The 18,900-nt window shown below is 38.8% G+C and overlaps 1 protein-coding gene across 5 annotated transcripts in view; it reads left to right on the top strand.

Annotated features, from left to right (window-relative positions):
- DOCK3 (dedicator of cytokinesis 3) overlaps positions 1-18,900 on the top strand; it is a 404,100-nt gene that overhangs the window by 255,513 nt on the left and 129,687 nt on the right. For all 5 annotated transcript variants that reach the window (XM_082638633.1, XM_082638632.1, XM_082638631.1 and 2 more), the window contains one exon: positions 14,981-15,062. In XM_082638633.1, coding sequence (XP_082494759.1) covers positions 14,981-15,062 — 82 coding nt within the window. The remainder of the gene's footprint in view (positions 1-14,980; positions 15,063-18,900) is intronic.

The following is an 18,900-nucleotide window of genomic DNA, read 5'->3' as shown; positions in this document are numbered from 1 at the left end:
ATGGGTTTGTCCACTCTACATTGCACAACACGCCCCAGCTCTCCAGTGCCCTCTTAACTCATGATCTGAGCTTCCCTACCCTCAAGCTGCCTCATACTTAAGAGGGTCTGTACTTGGCACACTCTTCTCCTGGAACCCCCTTCTCTTCATCTCTAACTACGCCTTACCAAATGCTAAAAGTCTAGCAAAATTGCAAGAATTTGTCCCAATGTCTCATTTAGGCAGCCTACCTTCATCCCAGTGGAGCTTCTCAGCCCATTTCTGTGCAGTTAATTATAGCATTTTCACATTGTGTTGCAATTTTTGTTTTATGTGTGTCTCTCTCCCAGTAGACTCAGAACCCTTGCGGATAGGTATCATTTCATTTCTCCATTCCCAGCATCTTACGTAGTTTCTGGAACATGATAGGTGTTCACGAATGCTTGTTGAAATAATAAAAAGGAGAGGAAGGCTAGAAAGAACTCTTTTTTAAAAAAAATAAATTTATTTATTTATTTTTGGCTGTATTGGGTCTTCGTTGCTGCGCACGGGCTTTCTCTAGTTGCAGCAAGCGGGGGCTACTCTTTGTTGTGGTGCATGGAGTCCTCATTGCGGTGGCTTATTTTTTGCAGAGCACAGGCTCTAGGCACACAGGCTTCAGTAGTTGTGGCGCACGGGCTCAGTAGTTGTGGCGCACGGGCGTAGTTGCTCCGCAACATGTGGGATCTTCCCGGACCATGGCTTGAACCCATGTCCCCTGCATTGGCAGGCGGATTCTCAACCATTGCACTACCAGGGAGGTTCAAGAACTCTTGAATTGTAGTAGGAGTCATAAAAATGTTTTTTTTGGAGCCCTGAAGTGTCTCAGGGATAGGTGGTGGTTAGGAGAGAGGCCTGAGTAGGGAAGATTCCTGCTCCTGTCCCTTCTCCCTGCCTCTGATTCAACCAGAGTAGCTGTATTTTTTTTTTTTAAGCAAGGAGAACAGGTGTCTTTTTTTTTTAACATCTTTATTGGAGTATAATTGTTTTATAATGTTGTGTTAGTTTCTGCTGTATAACAAAGTGAATCAGCTATATGTATACATATATATATCCCCACATCCCCTCCCTCTTGCATCTCCCTCCCACCCTCCCTATCCCACCCCTCTAGGTGGTCACAAAGCATTGAGCTGATCTCCCTGTGCTCTGCGGCTGCTTACCACTAGCTATCTGTTGTACATTTGGTAGTGTATATATGTCCATGCTACTCTCTCAATTCATCCTAGCTTACCTGTCCCCCTCCCTGTGTCCTCAAGTCCATTCTCTATGTCTGCGTCTTTATTCCTGTCCTCCCCTAGGTTCATTAGAACCATTTTTTTTTTAGATTCCATATATATATGTGTTAGCATATGGTATTTGTTTTTCTCTTTCTGACTTACTTCACTTTGTATGACAGACTCTAGGTCCACCCACCTCACTACAAATAACTCAGTTTCGTTTCTTCTTATGGCTGAGTAATATTCCATTATATATATGTGCCACATCTTCTTTATCCATTCATCTGTCGATGGACACTTAGGTTGCTTCCATGTCCTGGCTATTGTAAACAGTGTGGCAATGAACATTCTGGTACATGACTCTTTTTGAATTATGGTTTTCTCAGGGTATATGCCCAATAGTGGGATTACTGGGTCATATGGTAGTTCTATTTTTAGTTTTTTAAGGAACCTCCATACTGTTCTCCATAGTGGCTGTATCAATTTACATTCCCACCAGCAGTGCAAGAGGGTTCCCTTTTCTCCACACCCTCTCCAGCACTTATTGTTTGTAGATTTTAAAAAATTATTTATTTATTTATTTGCCTGTGTTGGTTCTTAGTTGCGGCACATGGGATCTTCGTTGCGGTGTGCAGGGGTTTTTTTGTTTTGTTTTGTTTTTTGTGGCACGCGGGCTCTCTAGTTTTGGCTCGCGTGCTCAGTAGTTGCAGTGCGTGGGCTTAGTTGCCCCATGGCATGTGGGATCTTAGTTCCCAGACCAAGGATCGAACCCTTGTCCCCTGGATTGGAAGGCGGATTCTTAACCACTGGACCACCAGAGAAGTCCCTGTTTGTAGATTTTTTGATGATGGCCATTCTGACCGGTGTGAGGTGATACCTCACTGTAGTTTTGATTTGTATTTCTCTAATGATTAGTGATGTTGAGCATTCTTTCATGTGTTTGTTGGCAATCTGTATATCTTCTTCAGAGAAATGTCGATTTAGGTCTTCTGCCCACTTTTGGATTGGGTTGTTTGTTTTTTTTTTGATATTGAGCTGCATAAGCTGCTTGTATATTTTGGAGATTAATCCTTTGTCAGTTGCTTCGTTTGCAAATATTTTCTCCCATTCTGAGGGTTGTCTTTTCATCTTCTGTATGGTTTCCTTTGCTGTGCAAAAGCTTTTAAGTTTCATTAGGTCCCATTTGTTTATTTTTGTTTTTACTTCCATTTCTCTAGGAGGTCGGTCAAAAAGGATCTTGCTGTGACTTATGTCATAGAGTGTTCTGCCTATGTTTTCCTCTAAGAGTTTTATAGTGTCTGGCCTTACATTTAGGTCTTAATCCATTTTGAGTTTACTTTTGTGTATGGTGTTAGGGAGTGTTCTAATTTCATTCTTTTACATGTAGCTCTCCAGTTATCCCAGCACCACTTATTGAAGAGGCTGTCTTTTCTCCATTGTATACTCTTGCCTCCATAAGGTGACCATATGTGCGTGGGTTTGTCTCTGGGCTTTCTATCCTGTTCCATTGATCCATATTTCTGTTTTTGTGCCAGTACCATACTGTCTTGATTACTGTAGCTTTGTAGTACAGTCTGAAGTCAGGGAGCCTGATACCTCCAGCTCCGTTTTTCTTTCTCCAGATTGCTTTGGCTATTCTGGATCTTTTGTGTTTCCATACAAATTGTGCAATTTTTTGTTCTAGTTCTGTGAAAAATGCCATTGGTAGTTTGATAGGGATTGCATTGAATCTGTAGATAGCTGTGGGTAGTATAGTCATTTTCACAATGTTCTTCCAATCCAAGATCATGGTATATCTCTCCCTCTGTTTGTATTGTCTTTAATTTCTTTCATCAGTGTCTTATAGCTTTCTGCATACAGGTCTTTTGTCTCCTTAGGTAGGTTTATTCCTAGATGTTTTATTCTTTTTGTTACAGTTGTAAATGGGAGTGTTTCCTTAATTTCTCTTTCAGATTTTTCATCATTAGTGTATAGGAATGCAAGAGATTTCTGTGCATTAATTTTTTATCCTGCTAGTTTACCAAATTCATTGATTAGCTCTAGTAGTTTTCTGGTAGCATCTTTAGGATTGTCTATGAATGGTATCATGTCATCTGCAGACAGTGGCAGTTTTACTTCTTCTTTTCTAATTTGGATTCCTTTTATTTCTTTTTCTTCTCTAATTGCTGTGGCTAAAACTTCCAAAACTATGTTGAATAATAGTGGTGAGAGTGTGCAACCTTGTCTTGTTCCTGATCTTAGGGGAAATGGTTTCAATTTTTCACGAACAATGTCGACTGTGGGTTTGTCATATATGGCCTTTATTATGTTGAGCTAGGTTCCCTCTGTGCCTACTTTCTGGAGAGTTTTTATCATAAATGTGTGTTGAATTTTGTCAATGGTTTTTTCTGTATCTACTGAGATTATCATACGGTTTTTATCCTTCAGTTTGTTAATACGGTGTATCACATTGATTGATTTGCATATATTGAAGAATCCTTGCATTCCTGGGATAAACTCCACTTGATCATGGTGTATGATTCTTTTAATGGTGCTGTTGGATTATGTTTGCCAGTATATTTTTAAATTTATTTTATTTATTTATTTTTAGCTGTGTTGGGTCTTCCATGCTGCGTGTGGGACCTCTCTAGTTGCGGCGAGTGGGGGCCACTCTTCACTGAGGTGCACAGGCTTCTCATTGCTGTGGCTTCTCTTGTTGTGGAACACAGGCTGTAGGCACACGGGTCTCAGTAGTTGTGGCATGTGGGTTCAGTAGTTGTGGCTCGTGGGCTCTAGAGAGCAAGCTCAGCAGTTGTGGAGCATGGGCTTAGTTGCTCCACGGCATGTGGGATCTTCCCGGACCAGGGCTCAAACCCGTGTCCCCTGCATTGGCAGGCGTATTCTTAACCACTGCACCACCAGGGAAACCCCCTGTTTGCTAGTATTTTGTTGAGGGTTTTTGTATCTATGTTCATCAGTGATATTGGCCTATAGTTTTCTTTTTTTGTGAAATCTATGTCAGGTTTTTGTACGAGGGTGTTGGTGGCCTCATAGAATGAGTTTGGGAGTGTTCCTCCCTCTGCTATATTTTGGAGGAGTTTGAGAAGGATAAGTATTAGCTCTTCTCTAAATGTTTGATAGAATTTGCCTGTGAAGCCACCTGGTCCTGGGCTTTTGTTTGTTGGAAGATTTTTAATCACAGTTTCAAATTAAGTGCTTGTGATTGGCCTGTTTATATTTTCTATTTCTTCCTGGTTCAGTCTCGGAAGGTTGTGCTTTTCTAAGAATTAGTCCATTTCTTCCATGTTGTCCATTTTATTGGCATAGAGTTGCTTGTAGTAATCTCTCACGATCCTTTGTATTTCTGCAGTGTCAGTTGTTACTTCTCCTTTTTCATTTCTAATTCTGTTGATTTGAGTCTTCTCCCTTTTTTTCTTGGTGAGTCTGGCTAATGGTTTATCAATGTTGTTTATCTTCTCAAAGAACTAGCTTTTAGTTTTATTGATCTTTGCTCTTGTTTCCTTCATTTCTTTTTCATTTATTTCTGATCTGATCTTTATGATTTCTTTCCTTCTGCTAACTTTGGGGTTTATTTGTTCTTCTTTCTCTAATTGCTTTAGGTGTAAGGTTAGGTTGTTTGAGGTTTTTCTTTTTTCTGAGGTAGGATTGTATTGCTATAAACTTCCCTCTTAGAACTACTTTTGCTACATCCCACAGGTTTTGGGTCATCGTGTTTTCATTGTCATTTGTTTTTCAGTATTTTTTGGTTTCCTCTTTGATTTCTTCAGTGATCTCTTGGTTATTTAGTAGTGTATTGTTTAGCCTCCATGTGTTTGTATTGTTTACAGTTTTTTTCTGTAATTGACATCTAGTCTATAGTGTTGTGGTTGGAAAAGATACTTGATACGATTTAAATTTTCTTAAATTTACCAAGGCTTGATTTGTGACCCAAGATATGATCTATCTTGGAGAATGTTCCATGAGCACTTGAGAAGAAAGTGTATTCTGCTGTTTTTGGATGGAATGTCCTATAACTATCAATTAAGTCCATCTTGTTTAATGTGTCATTTAAAGCTTGTGTTTCCTTATTTATTTTCATTTTGGATGATCTGTCCATTGGTGAAAGTGGTGAAAGTGGGGTGGTGAAAGTGGGGTGTTAAAGTCTATTTTGTTACTGTCAATTTCCCCTTTTATGGCTGTTAGCATTTGCCTTATGTATTGAGGTTCTCCTATGTTGGGTGCATAAAGATTTACAATTGTTATATCTTTCTTGACAGTGTCCTGTCATTTTTCTGAATTCTTTTTCAGGAAGACTGCCTATTTCCTCTTCATTTGTTTAGTCTGGTGGGTTTTTACCTTGCTCCTTCACATACTGCATATTTCTCTGTCTTCTCATTTTGTTTAACTTACTGTGTTTGGGGCCTCCTTTTTGCAGGCTGCAGATTTGTAGTTCCCGTTGTTTTTGGTGTCTGTCCCCAGTGGGTGAGGTTGGTTCAGTGGCTTGCGTAGGCTTCCTGGTGGAGGGGACTTGTGCCTCTGTTCTGAGGGGGGTGGGGCTGGATCTCGTCTTTCTATTGGGCAGGGCCACGTCCGGTGGTGCGTTTTGTGATGTCTGTGAGCTTAGTATGATTTTAGGCAGCCTCTCTGCTAACGGGTGGGGTTGTGTTCCTGTCTTGCTAGTTGTTTGGCATGGGGCATCCAGCACTGGAGCTTGCTGACCGTTGATTGGAGCTGTGTCTTAGCGTTGAGACAGAGATCTGTGGGAGAGCTCTCACCAATTGATATTACATGGGGCCAGGAGGTCTCTGGTGGTCCAGTGTCCTGAATTTGTCTCTCCTACCTCAGAGGCTCAGACCTGACACCAGGCTGGAGCACCAAGAGCCTGTCAGCCACATGGCTCAGAAGAAAAGGGAGAAAAAAGAAAGAAAAATAAGTAAATAAATAAATTAAATTATTAAAATAAAAAAAAAATTTTTAAAGAGTGCAACCATACCAATAAACACAAATGTACCAGTGATAACAAGCGCTAAAAACTATACTAAGATAAACATAAAAATCAGAAACAAAACAGTCACAGACAGCAAACCCCAAGTCTACAGTTGCTTCCAAAGTCCACTGCCTCAATTTTGGGATGATTCATTTTCTAGTCAGTTATTCCACAGATGTAGGGTACATCAAGTTGATTATGGGGATTTAATCCACTGCTCCTGGGGCTGCATGGAGAAATTTCCGTTTCTCTCCTTTGTTTGCACAAAGTAGCTATATTTTTAAATTTTTCATGTGTTTGTGAATAGTGTAAGGTCTTGTTGTAAAAAAGGGAAAAGTTGATACTAAAAATAAATTTGAAAACCACAGCACTGATTTGCCTTAATGAAACCCCTTTATGCATTTCTACTCTCTGTGATTTAGAATGAAGTGGGAAAACTTGAAGAACTTGAGAAATAAAGCCAAGGATCTAAATTTGAAAATTCATCTGTGAGGAAATTATAATAGAGATTTCCTAATCTGTTGGGTTGTACAGTGTAGTATGGCCTTGGGGCTACTTGCTGTTTTCAAGCACCTGGGGGTGATCATGAGAGAGATGCTAAGTAGTTGGCATCCATCTCCACAGAGGCCCAAATTAGAAACATGAAGATTAAATTGAAAGAGTTGGGAAAATTCCTCTGCATTTATTTGAGGCATGTGCTTATATTTCCAAACCAGAGTCTTCAGGAAATAACCTCCCTAAGGATTAAAGACTTTGTCTCTGCCTCAGTGCCTGGCATAGACTAGCACCTCATTGTTGGTCACCAAACATTTGCTGTAGGCATGCATGAATTACCATCAGTGGAGAAGTGTATGAAATGCAGTACCACCCAGGAATTAGAACTCTCATAAAAGCAAGTGATCTTAAAATTTAAACTCTGTTAGACTTGTCACATATTCAAATTATGGATTTCATTTGTAAGAACTTGCTCAATAATATGAAATTAATGTAACTTCATATAGTGTTCATGCGTAGCTCATCATAAAGACAAGTAAATGTAGAGCAGTTCTCTCATAACGTTGCTTACTGAAGAATAAGAATTTAACCATCTCTTATTTCTCTTGAAATAATTAGAGTTTTCTTACCCAGAGTATTAGGAGAAAAACTGACCCATTGCTCTCATATAGAGGTGTGGATGTTTGTAAAATCTCATAAATAAATTTTTTTCTTTGGCCACAGTTCCTTTCACACTTTTGGGATATATGAAAAGGAGTCGTGCCTCTAGTTGGCAAATAGATTCACTCAGCATTTATCAAATTGTATTTGTACAGATTCCATCGCCTTATGCAAAGGCAGGTTGTGGAGTCAAAAGTCACCTGTCCCATTGGTACTTAAACACATAACAACATTTTAAGCCTCCGAGAAGTCCTAGAGGGTAGAAACCTCTCTGTGTTTAATGCAATATTTCCCAGCAATATTGACCACTTCTTTTGCAGAACAGCTGTTGCCAAATTAGGAAACATTGGGTAGATATTTGCCTTCAGATAGTTTGAATGTTAACAGAAAGCAGCATTTATTTCATACCCATTGGTGAAGCCAGCAAAACAGGAAGTAATTCAATTTGTACCTAGAGTCCTTTGAAATGAAACAAACAAACAGACAAAAAAAACCCAGTTATTTTCAGTCTCACAAACTGTGAAGAAAGCCTGGTGATATTGGGAGTGTGAAAGGCTCTAGGAAATGTGAAGCTCAGCTGGGCACTGGGAGAACCACCTTAGGGGTTTCCTTTTACTGTTGAGGAGAAAGAGAATTTCTTGGGTTCTCATAGGGCCAGCAATACTGTCTACCCTGGAATTTGTTTTATCTACCCTTTTTTCTTTGGATCAGAGCTTGGTGTAGCCCCTCCGAATAGCACCCCTTTCTCTAGTTTGGTACTGAGAAGCTCCAAATGGCAGCCTGCTTGGTAGATGTCTGTGCTTGAGAGATCCACTGAGAGAGGTAATGTGAGGGTGAGAGCAGTTGTATGTCTTCCTTCCAAGAAGAGAACAGAAGTAATGGTAAATTCTCTTGAAAAGGCATAAACTTCTTAAAATTGTTTTTATTTTCATCTATCAAGTTAACAACTAATTTGAGTGGTTGTTATATGCATTTATATGTATTAAGATAGATCAACTTCTGTAACAGTTAGACAGAAAAATGCATAACAGCTCAAACACAATAGAAATTTATTTCTTGCTTGTATACTGATATCAGGTGGGTGAATTTGCAGTAACTAGGGTGGGACTCGTCCGTACAATCATTCAGGGACTCAGACTAATAAATACTCTGTCAACGCCAGTACATGGCCCCAACATTGCCCTGGGGGGGTCATCTCCACTCTAGGCATCTGAAATGGGAAAGAGCATGAAGACAAACATTTAAGCAGTGTTTAGGGCTAAGCCGAGAAGTGGTGTACATCACTTCTATCTGCATTCAGTGTCTAGAGCTCATTATATGGCCACACCCAACTATAGGGGAGGCTGAGAAGTATAATCTATCTGCCTGCCCAAGAAGAAACAGAGAACATGGACTTTAGTGAGTAGCTGGGAGACTCTGACTGCCACAACATGCTTGATGTTTCTCAGTCTTTATCCACCAAGTTAGAAGGTTGGTTTGTCCTGACCGTCTTGTTTGCTCACTGTTGGCTCATCAGTGTTTCTGCATAGTATGATGGTGATGCTACCCCACCAGTTTATGGTGACCTTTGTCAGCAGGCTTCCACACACCACACAGCAATTCTTCAGGGAACTTCCACCTTCTTTCATTCAACATGTATTGAGCACCTGTTGTAGGTTAGCCTCTTGGAAGTACTAGAGATACAGCAGTAAACAAACGTCCTTATTATTAGGGAGCTTATTCTCTCATGTAAGAGAAAGATAATAAAGAAAGAAAATAATTAGTTTGTGCCAAGTGCTGAAAAGGAGAGGGTATGGGAAGGGAGGGGTATTGCTCTTACTAACATCATTGTAGTTGGCTTCCCTGGGAAATTGGCATTTGAACGAGCCACTTGGGCTGAAAGAACAGTATTCCAGGCAGAGGTAACAGCATGTGCAAAGGTCCTAAGGCAAGAAGGAGCTTGGCTTGTTCAAGAAACTTGTATCTAGGAGAACAGTATATATGGAGAATAGCAAGCAAGAAAGGCTCTTGTGAGATGGGGCTCTAAAGATACACTGAATGTTCCACACAAGGCCTTGGAGACCTTAGAGATCTGATTTTTTTTTTAACATCTTTATTGGAGTATAATTGCTTTACAATGGTGTGTTAGTTTCTGCTTTATAACAAAGTGAATCAGCTATACATATACATATATCCCCATATCTCTTCCCTCTTGCGTCTCCCTCCCTCCCACCCTCCCTATCCCACCTCTCTACGTGGTCACAAAGCACCGAGCTGATCTCCCTGTGCTATGAGGCTGCTTCCCACTAACTATCGATTTTACATTTAGTAGTGTATATATGTCCATGCCACTCTCTCAATTTGTCCCAGCTTATTACCCTTCCCCCTCCCCGTGTCCTCAAGTCCATTCTCTAGTAGGTCTGCGTCTTTATTCCCGTCCTGCCCCTAGGTTCTTCATAACCATTTTTTTTGTTCTTAGATTCCATATATATGTGATAGCATATGGTATTTCTATTTTATCTGAGAGCAAGAGTAAGCCATGAAAAAGTTTGCTGTTGTTTGATTTTGCAACAGCTTTATTAGATACAATTCACACACTATAGAATTCATCCATTCAAAGGGTGCAATTCAGTGGCTTTAAGTATATTGGAGTTGTGCAAACTTTACCACAGTCAATTTTAAAACATTTTCATCACCCCCAAGAGAAATTCCATACTCTTTACAAGTCACCTCATTTTCTGCCAAATCCCCAGCCCTAGGCAACCACTAATCTATTTTCTGTTCCTATATATTTGCCTGTTCTGGACATTCATAGAAATGGGGTCATACAATATGTGGCCTTTTGTGTCTGGCTTCTATCACTCAGCATGATGTTTTTGAAGTTCATCTACATTGTAGTGTATATCAATATATCATTCCTTTTATGGCTAAATAATAACCCATTGTATGGATATACCTACCATATTTTATTTATCCATTCATTTGTTGTTGGATATTTTGGTGGTTTTCATCTTTTGGCTATTATGAAAAATGCTGCTATGCATGTTCATGTACTTTTTTGGGTGGCCATATATTTTCATTTCTCTTGAATATATACTTAAGGATGGAATTAGTGGGTCATACGTTAAACTATGTTTAACCTTTTGAGGAACCACCAGACTGTTTTCCAAAGTGGCTGCACCATTTTACATTCCCACCAACATTATATGGTGGTTCCAATTTCTCCATCTCCTTGTCTACACTTGTTATTATCTGTCTTTTTGATGAAAGTCATTCTAGTGGAAGTGAAGTAGTGCCCCCATTGTGGTTTTGGTTTACATGTCCCTAATGGCTAATGATGTTGAACACCTTTTCATATCCTTATTGGCCATTTGTTTATCTTCGATGTAGAAATGTTTATTCGTTCTTTTATTATTGAGTTGTAAGAGTTCTTTATAAATTCTAGCTACAAGTCCCTTATCAGATATACTATTTGAAAATATTTTCTTCCATTCAGTGGATTACCTTTCCCTTTCTTTTTTTTTTTTTTTTTTTTTTTTTTGTGGTACGCGGGCCTCTCACCGTTGTGGCCTCTCCCGTTGCGGAGCACAGGCTCCAGACGCACAGGCTCAGCGGCCACGGCTCACGGGCCTAGCCGCTCCGCGGCATGTGGGGTCTTCCCGGACTGGTGCACGAACCCGTGTCCCCTGAATTGGCAGGCGGACTCTCAACCACTGCGCCACCACAGAAGCCCCATTTTTAGTTAATTTTTACATATGGTGTGAAATAGAGATTCAACTTCATTCTTTTGCATGTGGATTTCCAGTTCTCCCAGCATCATTTGTTAAAAATATTATTCTTTCCTTCATTTAATTGTCTTGATACCTTTGTATAAAAAATCACTTTGACCATATGAAAAAGTTTTTAATATGGGAGGTAGTGTAATCTGATTCACATTTTAAAAGGATCAGTCTCTCCGAAGAATGAATTATAGAGAGGCAAAAAGGGAAATAGATCAGCTGGGAAGTTGTTATAATAATCCCAGCTACAGTCCAGTAGTAGCCTAGTCTAGTGGTAGGCAGTGAAAGAGATGGAGAGATTTTTAAAGTTTCAAGATTATACTTTCGAGAGAAAATTGACTCAACTGAATGTCCTTTTTTCCACTTTCCACTTGTCCATGTGACAACCATCATTTTTACTTTTCCTAGTTACATTTTCTTTCAGATGGTCTTGAGAATTTTTCCTGATGTTTTTGGATGTCTTTTTTTTCTAAACTTTACCCATATGTTCTTATTTCCTGTTTCTCTGTTAACCTTCAACTCTCCATTACTAAAACTACAGATTTTTTTGTATCCACACCTGTTGTTTTCTCCTTAACTCTCTCCTGGATTCTCACAATCCCCTGAGTAGGTGGGAACCTTTTTTTCCTTTACCCATTATTTTTTCTCCACTGTCTTCAATCTCTCCCCTTCTAACATTTTCCCATTAGATGTAAATGTTCTTAGGTGTGTCCCATCTTTTTTTGAAGTCAGGTTTATTGAACTGCGATTCACATATAGTAAAATTCACCCTTTTTTTTTTTTTTTTTTTTTTTGTACGTGGGCCTCTCACCGTTGCGGCCTCTCCCATTGCGGAGCGCAGGCTCCAGATGTGCAGGCTCAGCGGCCATGGCTTACGGGCCTAGCCACTCCGCGGCATGTGGTATCTTCCCAGACTGGGGCGCGAACCCGTGTCCCCTGCATCGTCAGGCAGACTCTCAACCACTGCGCCACCAGGGAAGCCCAAAATTCACCCTTTTTAATGCATAGTTTGATGAGTTTTCACAAATTTATAGTTGTGAAACCACTACTATAGTCAAGAAACAGACATTTCATCACCCCAGAAAATTCCCTTATATACCTTTGCAGTCAAACCCCTGCCCTCCTTCCTCAGTCTTGACAACTTCTGATGTGATTTCTGTTCCTATAATTTTATGTTTCTAGAATGTGCTATAAATGGAGGCATACAGTATATTGTCTTTTGTGATTGACTTCTTTCACTTAGCATAATGCCTTTTAGATTCATCCATATTGTTATAAATCTTAGTAGTTTGCTTTTTTTATTGTGAAGTAATATTCCATTGTACGGGTATACCATACAATGGTATATCTGTCTGTTCATCTCCTGATGAACATTTGGGTTCTTTACAGTTTCTAGCGATTATGAATAAAGCTGCAATGAACATTCACAATCAGGTCTTTGTGTGGACATATGTTTTCATTTCTTCTGAGTCAATACCTAGGAGTAAAATTGTTGGGTCACATAGTAAGTGCATGTTTGACTTTATAAGAAACTGTCAGGCTGTTTTCCAAAGTGGCTGTACCATTTCACATTCTCCTCAACAGATTATTAGAGTTCTAGTTGCTCTACATTCTTGCCAATCCTTGGTATATTCAGTCTTTAATTTTAGCCATTCTAGTATGTGTGTAGTGGTATCTCACTGTGCTTTTAATTTACGTTTCTCTAGTTACTAATAATGTTTTCTTGAGGTTATTTTCCATCCCTGTATATTCTTTGGTGAAGGGTCTGTTCAGATTTTTTGGTCCATTTTTTGAGTTGTTATTTATTATTGCGTCTGAGCTTATTTTATATGTTGTCAATGCAGTCCTTTCTTAGGTGAGTGTAAATATTTTCTTCCAGTCCATAGCTTGTCTTTTCATTTGCTTATCAGTGTCTTTCAAAGATAAGATGGTTTTGATTTTATAAAGTCCAATTTATCATTTTGTGATTCATGTTATATGCTTAATAATCTGAGATCACAAAGATTTTTCTACTGTGTGCTAAATATGGAAAAACAAATGTGAACAAGATACACGAAGGTACTTGTCTCAATTTTCTTGTGTGTATTCTTACAGTTTTATAGTTTTAGCTCTTATATTTAGGTCTATGATAAATTCAAGTTCCTTTCTTATAGGCAAGATCAAGGTTTAATTTTTTATATGGATTGTTCACCATTTGTTGAAACTGCTGTGCTCCCTTACTGAGTTTTTATACTTTTATTGAAAATTAATTGAATATATGTGGGTTACCCCATCTTTAAACAAAGACCTCCCTCAACTCAACATGCCCATTTAACTAAAAGTTCATCACTTTCCACATCTTCACCTCTTCAAAGAGTGGTCTAGATTCACTGTTTCTGCTTCCTTATTTCTTACTCCTCACACTAGTCTCTTTCACTATCATTCCACAAAAACGGTTCTTGCCAGAATCACCAGTGATATCTGTTTTAACATCTGGTGGACACTGTTGTATTGTTGTCTCATGTGATTCTCAGTGCCCTTGGGCCTCCTTGACCCCTCCCTCCTCTTTCAGACACTTTTTTCCCTTAACTAACATAGCATCCCACCATTCTTCTTATTTTTCTTCTGTTTTTCTATTTGTCCCTACATGTCTACTTGGCTAGTTCTTCTTCTTTTACCTGTTTCTTAATTATCAATGTCCCTCAGGATTCTGGCCAAAGCCCCTTTTTCTTCTTGTTCTGTGCATATTCCCTGCTTATTCCCATCTAATCTGCTGGCAGAAGCATCTCAAATTTATATTTGCCAGATTTATAAAAGCAAGATCTTTTCTGAGCTTCATTTCTGCACATTTAACTGCCTAGGAAGTTGAGCTCTAGGAAGAAAAGTGCCCTATATATATTGTGTTCACATTTGTGTTCCTATGTTTAGCACAGACAACTTAATAACTATTTGTTGACTAAATGAACAAATGAGTATGTGAACAAACTAAGCAACCTGTGCAGCTGATATATAACATATCTTATAATTCTAGTACAATGTTTTAGTATTGGCCTTTTTACTGATACCTAATATGTGTAATGAGTACATGACTCTGGGCACAGGAGAAGCAAATTACTTTTAGAATCACATACTTTGTCTTTGCCATGGCTCAGTTTTCCTGTTACAATTGGTAGAGAACCTTGGGATGAGGAGATGGGAATGAGATCCTAGGCAGGGGCAAGAAGGAGACATTTCTCCAGAATGTTGCAAACACTGTTTCTAAAGTTTTTCAGTCCAATAATTTCCTTCAAGAATTAACCTATATTGTTTGAGGAATAAAATATCTTAATGACCCTATTAAATTCTGATTACAGCTTTAATTACAGTACATTATTTCTTTTTTGCTTTTCACCCAAACTTTTTTAAGTCCCTGTAACATTTTTTCTTGGCTCTAAAATGATTCTCAAAAATTGTGTAGGAAGATGTAAACTGGGTAATGTAGACTCTTTCGGACCTAGTGTGATGAATATTTTTATGATGATCTGAGTGTTCACATCAAAGAATGTATATGCTTCTTATGGGCTTACTGTTACGCCCAGAGCTTTGAGGGTATTTGGGAAAAATACAAGACATAATCCTCATTGCTGCCCTCAGGGAGCACACAGCTTTAGGGAGGTAAGAGCCACAACTGGCAAGTAAACAGCAACACCTGTGAAGCAGTTTGTAGTCTCTGTTGCATGTTGCTTGGCAAGAAAGATAGTCTCCTGCAACTAGACATGTACTTTTGGCCTTGCCTGTCACTATGGGCTGTCCTGAAAGTGTTTAGGGTTTCTCTATAAATGCCCTTTTTATTTGTTCTCGAGCATGCAGTCCCTTACATTTCTCTGTCTCTCTCTCCTACATTTCAGTGAGCGGTTTCTGGTGAGACTGAACAAGAATGGTGGGCCAAGGAACCCAGAGAAGATAGAACGAATGTGTGCCCTTTTTACAGTATGTGCAAATTCTCTTTCCCTTCTCTGCTGTTGACTCTAACTAGGGCCCTGCTATGTGGATATTGTTGCCCTGGAAACAAGCATTTATTCTTATTTCCCCACACACTGGTGAGAATAGAACTTGATTTATGTGTCTATCAGGTTTTAATGAAATATTTAAGAAAACTGAAATTAGCTTCAGTTTTTAATTGAATTTATTAAAGAAATATAATCAAGTACCTTTTAGTGATGTACATTTTAGAAGCTATTTAATATAATAGACACATAAAATTTGAGGAAAGTCTTTCTTACAATTCTTCTTCAAGGCCACTGGGAAGTTCTCTGATGTGTAAGTATGGTTTCTCTAAAGGCACCCACCAAATTTACAGCTTTGCAGTTTTTTAATGAGTTTATATAAAGAGAGCCAAACTAAATAGTCCTCCTCTTTCAAATACCGAACAGAGTCTTTTCGTGCCATGATTCATACTTCAGTTTTTTCTGAATAAGCGTGCTGTTATTCGTGGTCTCTGAGCTCGTGGACTCATCAGCTCAGAGAAGGCTAGGTAACCTGCTGATTGAAAAGTGCTAAGCCTCACAATACCACAGTGCCTTGTGTATTCTTCAAGCTGATTCTGATTTACTAAATTTTTTTTTACCCAGTTATAAAACTTAACTGCCCAGCTTTATTTATTTCAGTTAATTTATTTGCTGAAGAAGAAAATAAGACCGTGTCACAATTTTAAACCACTTTGGACTATCATGGATTCTTTGATGTGCTTCAGTGATACTGAGATACATCAAAACCTGTTGAGTGCAGGGAGGTATGATGGTGTCACAGTTCCACTGCCCTTGTTTGTGTTGCATGATTGATAGGTGACAGTCAGGTGTCTCAAACCTTATGGTGTGCCTCTTAAACACAAATGGGATTTATCTAGGGCTCTGATATGTGACTTTCTCTGAAAGATAAAATAGGATTTGTTTACCTTTTTTTGTTCATTTACTACAACTTTATCGAAATCTCAAATGATGTTACTGCAGAATCAGAAGCCACTTTTACAGGAATAACTTTTATTGAAATTGCTTCGGATATAAAGGATTTACAAATCTAGCTAAGCTAACGAAGTTTCTTACATCTTTGAGCTCAGCGTTCAAAGCTTAGGAGATAATACAGGAAGAAAAAGCAGGAAAAGCAGATCCAGGAGCACGGCTAAGGGAATTGAGATGGTTTAGTCTGGAAAGATCAATGCTCTCTCTTCAACAGGAGAACAAGGGAAAGAGTCCAAATTGCAGGTAATGGGATGTAGGTTAGAATATTGAGGGAGAGCATCTAAAGTGAGACTACCTGAACACTGAGCTGGTTCTCTGGGGCCACCTTCCTGAAACAGGATTAGAATGAGACGAGACACCCATCTGTCTAGAATGTCTCAGTGACCTTAGGAGTCTTTCATAGATCCTCGTGCTCTGATATTGTTTGGTTAAAGCAGCAAAAGAAATTGTCGATTCCTTGTTCTTTGGCACTGTGGGAACAGAGCTGTGTGTGTGTGTGCGCGTGTGTGCGTGTGCGTGCATGTGTGCTGTCCTTGAATGTGATGAGTGCAGTCCTTGTCTCTTGAAAAATGAACTTAATTATGATATTTGAATGTAATTATACAGTAAATCAAAATTTTCGTTTAACAGCATTTTAATTATCTATAGGGACCCAGAGGCCTAGGCTGTAGCTCCAGCTTTATAAATCAGAGATGCACGTAACACTTAAGACGTGCTCTTGTTCTGCCACAATGAGAAGGCACAAGGCTGCTAAAAATACCCACTTTTGTAGTTCCCTTTGCAGTACAGCCCTGGATCTTTTTTTAAAGATCCCCCCAAAAAAATGATTTGAGGAATTTTTTTCAAAACCTAGAAGATTTTTGAACAAGATTGTTCTAGCCAGGATTTTCATGTTTCACTTTAAGCTTATACAAAATAATAATTTTGGTGGAAACTATTTTCTGACTATCTAAGACTTGAGTTCCTCCTGTGGGCCAAAGGAGTTTTCCAGATTGGCATACGTGTTACAGAGTTTTCAAGTAAATGCAAGAAAATGCAGGTACAGCTGTGGTCAGTGCCAGTATGTTAGCTTACCTTAGCATCAAGAAAAGGGAACCATACAAATGGAGCAGTTTTGCAGGGTTACTCAAGCTGACTTCAGAGCCACATTATAGACAGTCACATTATCCATGCACAATCTTGCTGTTGGTAAATCCTGTTTTTTTCTGACTATGTTAGATTTCAGAGCTCCCTGTGCAGGAAGAATTTTATCCAAGAAGGAGGTGTTTCATATTTATGTAAATGTCTAATACAGTGAGGATTTTGATGACTTTCATGGTTAACAATGACTGTGTGGTATGAGCATGAGAGAGCATGTCTGTGTATTTACTCCTTACTAGATATCCAGTGCCTCACACACAGTGCCTGGCAAATACTAACGATTTGTTACATAAACAAATGAATACATGTTTATTTTCTATTATAGTTGAGTGATCAGCTCAGAGAATGAACTTGTGTTGTTTTCCCTGCATTAATTGGCATCATATTTTTTACATTTACTTTTTCACATTTCAAAATAGAATTTTAGGTAGTGCTTTCTTGGAATTAAGAATGAATTTAATTATTAGTACAATAACATCATTTATTAAAATACTGCCTCCTTTTCTGCAGCATAAGAATGAATAAATTGGCTGTGTTTTATATTTGTAAATCCTATTATCTCTACAGAAAAAGGGTAGTCCAGGCACAGGAAAGTGAATTGACTTTTCCATGTTTCAGATGAAATATTAGTAACTGAGTCAAGATGCTGATCCCTGAGTCACTGTCCTTTCTACCCACCAGGTAGTTGGGAACCAGCTTCCTAGTTATGTAGGATTGGAGGATAAGGTCCAGTGAGTAAATCTAAATTCAAACCCTGCTCACCAGATGAATGGTGGGTGAGTCACCTCTCTCCCCACCTTGGTTTCACAGGTCTTGTGACATAACTCTATGGTAACTGTGTTTAACCATATCTAATAAGATATGGTTATATCTAATATAACCATATTATATCTCATATCTAATAAGATAGCCTTTACACTGAATTTTGACACTGAAATTATGTGGAACTCACAAATAATAATTTTACTTAAAATATTTTCTGGTACTGATTATTGTCATCTTATTTTTACTGACCTCAAATAAATACCACAGAATGTTCTGGGTACCATGTACAACATGGTAAGAAAGAGCCCCTACCCAGCCATTTAGAAAATACTATAAATTACATTTTAGGCTTCTTCCTTTCACTCACCTGAACCAGAACCAAAGGAGAGATCCCATGCTCTTGTGTACAGCCCATCTGGTTAGTGTTTGATCATCTTTGGTAACTGGCTTGAATTCTCTACGTATATTGGGATATATAATTATACTGGTTATTTGATAGTTTGGATTAACACAATCTAAGCTATGTAGAAGACCATTTCACTTTGAAATGTGTCAAACATTTACATATCTTTTAGTAATAGACATATTTCTAACCCAAAAATTATATAAAAATGGTAATCTGTTTTTTAATTTCTATTTGTTATTTAGTAGTCATCTTAATATTTAGCAAAATGTAGTACTGTTTGGAGGATATCATTTTAAATTAAAGGAATTATTATTATTATTTTTTTTTTTTGCGGTACACGGGCCTCTTACTGTTGTGGCCTCTCCCGTTGCGGAGCACAGGCTCCGGACGCACAGGCTCAGCGGCCATGGCTCACGAGCCCAGCCGCTCCGCGACATGTGGGATCTTCCCGGACTGGGGTACGAACCTGTGTCTCCTGCATCGGCAGGCAGACTCTCAA

This window comes from Mesoplodon mirus (genome assembly GCF_964341445.2).
Source record: "Mesoplodon mirus genome assembly, chromosome: 12".
Taxonomy (NCBI): Eukaryota; Metazoa; Chordata; class Mammalia; order Artiodactyla; family Ziphiidae; genus Mesoplodon; species Mesoplodon mirus.
Note: the sequence above shows the minus strand (reverse complement) of the source record. Positions and strands in the feature narration are given on the sequence as shown.